General features: G+C 36.5%; 1 protein-coding gene across 9 annotated transcripts in view; it reads left to right on the forward strand.

Annotated features, from left to right (window-relative positions):
* Positions 1–958, forward strand: part of Ralyl (RALY RNA binding protein like) — a 735459-nt gene extending 734501 nt beyond the window's left edge. For 8 of the 9 annotated variants that reach the window (XM_074068782.1, XM_074068781.1, XM_074068784.1 and 5 more), the window contains one exon: positions 2–958. In XM_074068782.1, coding sequence (XP_073924883.1) covers positions 2–40 — 39 coding nt within the window. In that variant the 3' untranslated portion in view covers positions 41–958. The remainder of the gene's footprint in view (position 1) is intronic. The other variant, XM_074068778.1, reaches the window with a different exon arrangement.
* The last annotated feature ends 9735 nt before the right edge of the window (positions 959–10693 follow it).

Raw genomic sequence — 10693 nt, forward strand, 5'->3', positions numbered from 1 at the left:
GTTTTTCTTTTCTTCAGTTTCTGCAGATAAAGTGATCTGAAGTAATGCCACAAAAGCAGAAAAGAGAAACTGTGACAACCCCAGCAATGTGAAAGGTGGTTTCTTACTGGATTACAGTATCTTTGGTTCAATTTATATAAAAACCCAAATAAATAAAATGGACAGTATTGTTCAAATTTTAGAAATTCCATTTCTTCTATGTTTTAAGCTGTATAATTGTCAAGTTTTTATCATTTAAATTGTATATGTGATTTCCCTCTTGCTAATTATGTTTTTTTAAGTCTTAAACTGTGAAGGACATTTATGAATGGTAAGAATGAATGGTAAGAGAGATACTGTATACAAATGTATATTTGTAAAAGCTATTTTTATGATTAGCATGTTTCATCATTGATCATATAAAGTCATGTGATACTGCAATTCTATGTTTAAAGCCTATTTGCAATAATGTCATGTGAGAAAAGATATACAGTATGCTAGTTTTTATCATTTACTTTTAATTTGTAGCTTAAAGTACTTCAGATCATTAGGATAAAATACTTTAAAAAGTTCTATTTCTGCCCTCTGTCAGCACCATTTTTATTAAAACAGAATGCAATTATTTCAGATGTGATGCAACAATTAAAGGATGGGCAGTTTGAACTATGATTAAATTATTACCTAACATTTTGGTCTGAATATGAGATGTCATGGACAGATTTTGCTGCTCAGACAGGTGAGAAGTAGATTGACAAGAAAAAGATTGTCTTGTCCTTGAATCCAAAAAATCTAATTAGTGCATAGATCACTTCATTTCATCTCTTATTCCTCAGAAGTCTCCCTTCCCAAGCATTGCAAGTGCTTTCCCAATGCTCTTAGATATTGTCTTGTGCTGTGGAAATGGAAGAAACCATCTTCACAGACTGTAGGAGAATTGACCATATAATTTCTTAATAAATACTGTTTCTTTTAAAACAAAGTTGGTGTGTGTCTTTCCTTTGGGGTACAGTTTTAATATTCATTGCAAAAGTTTCATTGTAATGATACAAAAATAATACAATAACTTAACATAACTTTGTTAAAGTGTGTCTCACATATTCTATATGCCCACATTCTTCAGAGTGAGTATTCTTGAAAAAATTAATGTGCCATGTAAGGGAGAGCCAAGGGCCCCCAGACCTTGAAAGAAGTCACTCCATAATTCACATTTCAAGAAGGTATATTTTTCTTCAAAATACAAAATTTTAAGAAACTATTTCAGAATAGAAAGGAAATCTACTTCATCAGGAGTTATTTATTCTCTTCTAGAATAAGTCTGTAGCTAAATGATTACAGGTCCTCATTACAGAGCAGAACAGACAACACATATGTTACATATGTTGTCTGTTCTTAGTCAGGTTAAGGCCTCCTTTTTTCAAAGAAACTGACAAGATTATAAAATAAACAACATATTTTCAATTTCATTTCTTTAAGATATTTTTATTCTTTATCCTATTTCTCTGTCTCTTAAAACTATGGTGATGAAAATGATACAACTTCACCCAAAAAAGAATATCACAAACCAAAATTCTGAACAAAAGAATTACAAGTTTATTATTAAAGAAAATGTATAGTACATATTATTAAAGAAAATGTACCATACATTTTCTTTCTTAAAGTCTTAGAAATTTGCACAGTAGAACCTAAGTTCACAACAGGAATGTACGTCCATTTTAAGAGATGTGAAAATCATAAGGTGGTACATTGTAAAATAGTTTTTTTGTCCATAAAGTATATAAGGATATCTGTGAATGCTTGTGATTGAATTATGAAACTATACATGGTTGGATACAGGAATAAAATTAACACATTGATTACTTGGTTTGCTACTAAATATATAAATTTGCTGAGAATAATGCTCCCAATAGAACTGTTGCTGCCATTGTGTGTCAGGAAATTATATTTGTGATCATATTTCCCAATTCACCATTTTCCTTGCAGTGTTCAGTAAATAGTGCAATATTTACAATCTAAGATGATCATAAATTATTGAGAATATCATAATTTCACTGATGGTTATTAACTTCTTAAAATAGAATGAAAACTAAAATATACAAGAATCTTTGTAACTGTACTTAATTTTTTTCCATATAGGCCTTGAAATATGACACCATGAGTTGTTTTTACTTATTATCCATGCCTGGTTTCTTTCGATGACAAAGAATAAAATATACCAAATCAACAAAGTATAGATGATTTAGGATTATAATTCCTGGAGATTCAGTTTAAATATTTCAAAGTAAACTTGTAAGGGCTAAGGAGGGGCATATGAGCTTTCTACAAATAATGTCATTCTCAATAAAAAATGTTAAGGGAAAGAAAAGGGGGCTATTATTCTCTGCACTCAATTCAAGAAAAATAAGAATTAGGCCCATTTCTTGAAGTTAGATGAACTGGTCCCTTGTGGCAATGAATGGGGGAAAGCTTCTAACTTCCTCAGACAAAGAAAGAATAGTGGTGAAGCAGACGTACACAACAAAATAAGTTATGCAAAGGATGACGCAAAAGCTAAGCACAAAGGAAGTGACTTTAAAGGAGTTAAACTTCAGAGAACAAGAGTCACAAGCACAGATGCCCATGAAAGCCTGATGAGAAATGTAAATCATACCTGCCCAGCAAGTGTGAGGCCCTGAGTTCAACCCCCACTACGGCCAAAAGAAAAGAAAGCAATATAAATCAAAGAAACAAGCCTGGAATTAGTTAGTAGTCACTAAATGCAGAAGAGGAGAGCCATCTGTCAGTTCTAGTGGCCACAAAGCTCAGAAATGCAAACTTGATTGGCCAGGCTTCCTGATTTGTCAAGAAAAGTTAGACATCCAGAGCTGTAAATGAGATATTCTGTTGTGATTCTTTTGTTTAATTGAAATGTGACTCAAAAGTGAATCAAGGATATATGTGATTTATATCCAGAGTATAATAAGTAATATAAAAGTATATTTAAAAGTATATAAAAGTAAGGAGAGACAGAATTCCAAGATGGCGGCTAGAGGTAGGAAGCAGAAAGCGAGCCTCCTATAGTGAAATCTTGGAGAGACGCTGGAGACACACTTTGCAGGCATAATCACCGAGAAAAGGCATAACTTTGACCCCTCCACATCTCCAGCAGGCGCAGAGAATCTCCACTTCACGTTAAACGGAGAACCGAGGCGGGCCCCCGGGGCCGCCAGTGGCCGGCGCCCATACGGCTTGGGAAGACGCGGACCAGGTGAGCTTCGTGGTACCGCGGTTCCCCCACAGACAAGCCTGGGCCAGAGCAGCATAGCCCCCTGGACAGACTGACCTCCACCCGGGAAAAAAAGAGAAACTGAGTACTAAGCAATAAGAACAGTTAAGACACGCTGGAAAGAGGGTGGGGCGCCCTGAGCTCTGAAGATTGGGGGAAGGGAATCCTTCCCGGGACTGTAAATAAACAAGCCGGGCAGCCGGAGAGGCTCTGGCGGGAGCGGGGCGCGCCCAGCAACCAGGAGCGGGGACGCTTGTGAGAGGAGGGAAGACCCACTTCCCACGTGAACTGTAAATAAACACGCAGGCCTGACAACGCGGGGCAGTGGCACCTTTCCCAGTGCTTGGAAAGGGGAAAGGCTGTAGCAGAGGCCGACACACAGGAGAACTCTGAGCAAACAAAGCCTGTGGGACCAGGTGAGTGCTAAGCTCACCCTAGAGATCTGCATAAATAACGCCTCCAGCTACAGGCTGAGAGCAGCAGGCAGGCAAGCCACAGTTGCAGATACCGCTCTCAGAACTGCCTCCAGACGCTTTTTTTTCTTTTTCTCCCTACCTTTGATGAGAGAACAACCGAATTACACCTGCAAGCCGAAAAACTTACTGAAACTGTATTGCATTTGAACTGGGGACACTTGGTGGGGCTTTTTTTTTTTTTCTTCTGTGTGTGTGTGAGTGTAGTTTTGTTCTACTTTATGCATCCCCTTTGATGAGACAACTACAGAACAACATCTGAGGTACCAACTCCAGGACTGGAGATTGAGACGGACATCCAAATTATTAAGACTGAAATTGCATTGCATATAAACTTGGAAGTTTTTTTTTTTTTGGTTTTTTTTTTTTTAATTTCCTATTTTCCATTTTATTTTAATTCATTTTTATAAATAGATATTACTTTCATATACTTATTTTTTATTTTTTTTATCTTTGATTTTCAATCCTCTCTCTGTCTCTCTATTGTCTGTTCAGCTTACTGTCGATTAGTACACTAACACTCCCTGTTTATACCTTTGAAACTCTCTTGTCTGATACCTTGTTCTGCTTTCTCCCTCTTGTCTGTATATTTGTTTTCCCCTTTTCTTTAACTTCTTGCTTTCCATCTCAGCTCACTCTTCCATTCTCAATATTACCATTGTTATTATTACAAGCTAGAAAATACTTAATTACACACAGTACAGGGACAGTAACAACACCAAGGACAATGACAGGAAGACAGAAAAAACAAGGAAACCAGTTTCCCCACAGCAAAAAATTAGTACAGGAACCAGAGGGGAATGAAGAGAACAGAAACTCAGAGCCAGACTCCAACAAAATGAAGATAAACTATGCCAAAGGACCCAATGAAGCCTACAAGAATAATTTAAAAGAAGACATACTACAAGTACTCAATGAGAATTTTATAGAGATGATACTGGATAGGGTCAACCAAAATGTACAGGAGACACTCAAGAAATTCCAAGACAATAAAAATAGAGAATTTGAAAAAGCAAAAGAAGAAATAAAGGAAACCATAGAAGCACTGTATAAACACCAAAGTGAAAGAGAGAACACAATGAATAAATGGATAAATGAACTCAGGACAAAAATAGACAACAATAAAGAAGAAAACAGCCAGGATATGGAAAACCTCAGAAAAAAGAACGAAACAGAACTGCAAAACAAAACGGAAGGCCAATCCAGCAGAATAGAACAAACAGAAGACAGAATCTCAGAACTTGAAGATGAAATGGTAATTAAAGGAAAAACCGAAGAACTATTAATTAAACAACTCAAGACCTGTGAAAAGAAAATGCAAGAACTCACCGACTCCATCAAAAGACCAAACTTGAGAATCATGGGCATCGAAGAAGGAGAAGAGGTGCAAGCGAAGGGAATGCGTAATATATTCAACAAAATAATAACGGAAAATTTCCCAAATCTAGAGAAAGATATTCCCATACAAATGCAAGAGGCCTCCAGGACACCAAACAGACCAGATCAAAATAGAACTACTCCACAACATATCATCATTAAAACAACAAGTTCAGAAACTAAGGAAAGAATATTGAAGGCTGCAAGAGAGAAAAAACAAGTAACATACAAAGGTAAACCCATCAAAATCACAGCAGACTTCTCAACAGAAACATTAAAAGCAAGAAGAGCGTGGGGTGAGATCTTCCGGGCACTGAATGAAAATAACTTCAACCCCAGGATACTCTACCCAGCAAAGCTATCATTCAAAATAGATGGAGCAATAAAAGTCTTCCATGATAAGCAGAAACTAAAACAATATGTGACCACAAAGCCACCATTACAAAAGATTCTGCAAGGGATCCTGCACACAGAAAGTGACACCCAACTTAACCATGAAAAGGCAGGCAGCACCAAACCACAGGATAAGAAAAAGCAAGACAGTAGAGAGTAACATCAAGTTAGGTACACACAATCAAACCTTCAAACAACTAAGATAACTAAATGGCAGGAATCACCACATACCTATCAGTACTAACACTTAATGTTAATGGACTTAATTCACCCATCAAAAGACACCGTTTGACAAAATGGATTAAAAAAGAAGATCCAACAATTTGTTGCTTACAGGAGACTCATCTCACCGACAGAAATAAGCATATGCTTAGGATGAAAGGCTGGAAGAAGATTTACCAAGCCAATGGCCCCCGAAAACAAGCAGGAGTAGCAATACTTATCTCTGACAAAGTAGACTTCAAACCTACATTGATCAAACGAGACAAAGAAGGACATTCCATACTAATAAAAGGGGAAATAGACCAAAAGGAAATAATACTCATCAATCTGTACGCACCCAATGTCAATGCACCCAATTTCATCAAACATACCCTGAAAGACCTAAAAGCATATATAAACGCCAACACAGTGGTTGTGGGAGACTTTAACACTCCATTATCATCAATAGATAGGTCATCCAAACAAAAACTCAATAAAGAAATCCAAGATCTAAAATATGCAATAGATCAAGTGGACCTAGTAGATGTCTACAGAACATTTCATCCAACCTCTACACAATATACATTCTTCTCAGCAGCCCATGGAACCTTCTCCAAAATAGATCATATCCTAGGGCACAAAGCAAGCCTCAGCAAATATAAGAAAATAGAAATAATACCATGCATACTATCTGACCACAATGCAGTAAAAGTAGAACTCAACAACAAAAGTAAAGACAAAAAACATGCAAACAGCTGGAAACTAAATAACTCATTACTTAATGAAGAATGGATCATCGATGCAATAAAAGAGGAAATTAAAAAGTTCCTAGAAGTCAATGAAAATGAAAACACAACCTACCGGAACCTATGGGACACAGCTAAGGCAGTCTTGAGAGGAAAGTTTATAGCCATGAGTGCATATATTAAAAAGATTGAAAGATCCCAAATCAATGACCTAATGATACAGCTCAAACTCCTAGGAAAACAAGAACAAGCAAATCCCAAAACAAATAGAAGGAGAGAAATAATAAAAATAAGAGCTGAAATCAACGAAATAGAAACCAAAAAAACCATACAAAGAATTAATGAAACAAAAAGTTGGTTCTTTGAAAAAATAAACAAGATCGATAGACCCCTGGCAAACCTGACTAAAATGAGGAGAGAAAAAACTCAAATTAGTAGAATCAGGAATGCAAAAGGGGAGATAACAACAAACACCATGGAAGTCCAGGAAATCATCAGAGACTACTTTGAGAACCTATATTCAAATAAATTTGAAAATCTAAAAGAAATGGACAGATTTCTAGATACATATGATCATCCAAAACTGAACCAAGAGGAAATTAATCACCTGAATAGACCTATAACACAAAATGAAATTGAAGCAGCAATCAAGAGTCTCCCCAAAAAGAAAAGTCCAGGACCTGATAGATTCTCTGCTGAATTCTATCAGACCTTTAAAGAAGAACTGATACCAACCCTCCTTAAACTGTTCCATGAAATAGAAAGGGAAGGAAAACTGCCAAACACATTTTATGAAGCCAGTATTACACTTATCCCAAAACCAGGCAAAGACACCTCCAAAAAGGAGAACTATAGGCCAATCTCCTTAATGAACATTGATGCAAAAATCCTCAACAAAATAATGGCAAATCGAATTCAGCAACACATCAAAAAGATTATCCACCACGACCAGGTAGCCTTCATCCCAGGGATGCAGGGGTGGTTCAACATACAAAAATCAATAAACGTAATAAACCACATTAACAGAAGCAAAGACAAAAACCACTTGATCATCTCAATAGATGCAGAAAAAGCCTTTGATAAGATCCAACATCATTTCATGATAAAAGCTCTAAGAAAACTAGGAATAGAAGGAAAGTTCCTCAACATTATAAAAGCTATATATGACAAACCTACAGCCAGCATTATACTTAACGGAGAAAAATTAAAACCGTTCCCTCTAAAATCAGGAACCAGACAAGGATGCCCACTATCTCCACTCCTATTCAACATAGTACTGGAATTCCTAGCCAGAGCAATTAGGCAAGAAGAAGGAATAAAAGGAATACAAATAGGTAAAGAAACTGTCAAAATATCCCTATTTGCAGACGACATGATCCTATACCTTAAAGACCCAAAAAACTCTACTCAGAAGCTTCTAGACATCATCAATAGCTATAGCAAAGTAGCAGGATATAAAATCAACATAGAAAAATCATTAGCATTTCTATACACTAACAATGAGCAAACGGAAAAAGAATGTATGAAAACAATTCCATTTACAATAGCCTCAAAAAAAATCAAATACCTAGGTGTAAACCTAACAAAAGATGTGAAAGACCTCTACAAGGAAAACTATACACTTCTGAAGAAAGAGATTGAGGAAGACTATAGAAAGTGGAGAGATCTCCCATGCTCATGGATTGGTAGAATCAACATAGTAAAAATGTCGATACTCCCCAAAGTAATCTACATGTTTAATGCAATTCCCATCAAAATTCCAATGACATTCATTAAAGAGATTGAAAAATCTACTGTTAAATTTATATGGAAACACAAGAGGCCACGAATAGCCAAGGCAATACTCAGTCAAAAGAACAATGCAGGAGGTATCATAATACCTGACTTCAAACTATATTACAAAGCAATAACAATAAAAACAGCATGGTACTGGCACAAAAACAGACATGAAGACCAGTGGAACAGAATAGAGGATCCAGATATGAAGCCACACAACTATGAGCAACTTATCTTTGACAAAGGAGCTAAAAATATACGATGGAGAAATAGCAGCCTCTTCAACAAAAACTGCTGGGAAAACTGGTTAGCAGTCTGCAAAAAACTGAAACTAGATCCTTGTATATCACCCTATACAAAGATTAACTCAAAATGGATCAAGGATCTTAATATCAGACCCCAAACTCTTAAGTTGATACAAGAAAGAGTAGGAAATACTCTGGAGTTAGTAGGTATAGGGAAGAACTTTCTCAATGAAACCCCAGCAGCACAGCAACTAAGAGATAGCATAGATAAATGGGACCTCATAAAACTAAAAAGCTTCTGTTCATCAAAAGAAATGGTCTCTAAACTGAAGAGAACACCCACAGAGTGGGAGAAAATATTTGCCAATTATACATCAGACAAAGGACTGATAACCAGAATATACAGGGAACTTAAAAAACTAAATTCTCCCAAAACTAATGAACCAATAAAGAAATGGGCATGTGAACTAAACAGAACTTTCTCAAAAGAAGAAATTCAAATGGCCAGAAAACACATGAAAAAATGCTCACCATCTCTAGCAATAAAGGAAATGCAAATTAAAACCACACTAAGATTCCACCTCACCCCTGTTAGAATAGCCATCATCAGCAACACCACCAACAACAGGTGTTGGCGAGGATGCGGGGAAAAAGGAACCCTTTTACACTGTTGGTGGGAATGTAGACTAGTACAACCACTCTGGAAAAAAATTTGGAGGCTACTTAAAAAGCTGGACATCGATCTACCATTTGATCCAGCAATACCACTCTTGGGGATATACCCAAAAGACTGTTACTCCAGAGGCACCTGCACATCCATGTTTATTGCGGCACTATTCACAATAGCCAAGTTATGGAAACAGCCAAGATGTCCCAGCACTGACGAATGGATTAAGAAAATGTGGTATCTATACACAATGGAATTTTATGCAGCCATGAAGAAGAACGAAATGTTATCATTCGCTGGTAAATGGATGGAATTGGAGAACATCATTCTGAGTGAGGTTAGCCTGGCTCAAAAGACCAAAAATCGTATGTTCTCCCTCATATGTGGACATTAGATCAAGGGCAAACAGAACAAGGGGATTGGACTTTGAGCACATGATAAAAGCGAGAGCACACAAGGGAGGGGTGAGGATAGGTAAGACACCTAAAAAACTAGCTAGCATTTGTTGCCCTTAATGCAGAGAAACTAAAGCAGATACCTTAAAGCAACTGAGGCCAATAGGAAAAGGGGACCAGGAACTAGAGAAAAGGTTAGATCAAAAAGAATTAACCTAGAAGGTAACACCCACGCACAGGAAATCAATGTGAGTCAATGCCCTGTATAGCTATCCTTATCTCAACCAGCAAAACCCCTCGTTCCTTCCTATTATTGCTTATACTCTCTCTACAACAAAATTAGAGATAAGGGCAAAATAGTTTCTGCTGGGTATTGAGGGGGGGAGCGGGAGGGGGTGGAGTGGGTGGTAAGGGAGGGGGTGGGGGCAGGGGGGAGAAATGAACCAAGCCTTGTATGCACATATGAATAATAAAATAAAAATAAAAAAAAAAATATATATATATACTGGAAAAAAAAAAGTAAGGAGAATCAAGAAAGTCAGGATTATCTCTGGTAAATAAGAGATAAAAAATAGACTCTAGGAAAGAAAACAGAGATATTCAACTTCTGTAGTATTTAATTTATTTGGAAATATTTGAATTAAATAAGTAAAAATGTTAGGATTTGAGAAAGTTATCTATAGGTTCCACTGATGTTCATGATGCTTTCTCTGTGCTGTTTTGGTAGAATTAAAATGCTTAATGGTAAAAGCATGAGATTTATATCTCATGTTCATACATATTAATGACACAGAGATATCATGGTATAAGTAGATAAAGGCAGTGTTTTGGATCTTTAATGCCTCAACTGTCTGTGAAATTGTGATCCACATTTTCTAGAGATGTTCAGATTCCTGGGAAAGAATGTGACTTAGAGAAAGAGAGATGCGCTATCTAATGGTCAGTCATTTTTTATCAAGGAGGAATTTGCAAGTGATTTTTTTTCTTGCTGAAATGACTTCCAATCAGCACATAAGATATTTGTAAACTCTCTAGAAACTGATGTGTGCAAGAACTGTGGCACCTCAACATTAAAAAGAGTCCCCCAAGTTTATCTGCTACACCTACAAAGAAAAGGGATTTTTGCTTTTTCTTATATTTATACTCTGTACAAATGATGCTTTATACAAAGCATGTAAT

This window comes from Castor canadensis, chromosome 3 (genome assembly GCF_047511655.1).
Source record: "Castor canadensis chromosome 3, mCasCan1.hap1v2, whole genome shotgun sequence".
Classification (NCBI taxonomy): Eukaryota; Metazoa; Chordata; class Mammalia; order Rodentia; family Castoridae; genus Castor; species Castor canadensis.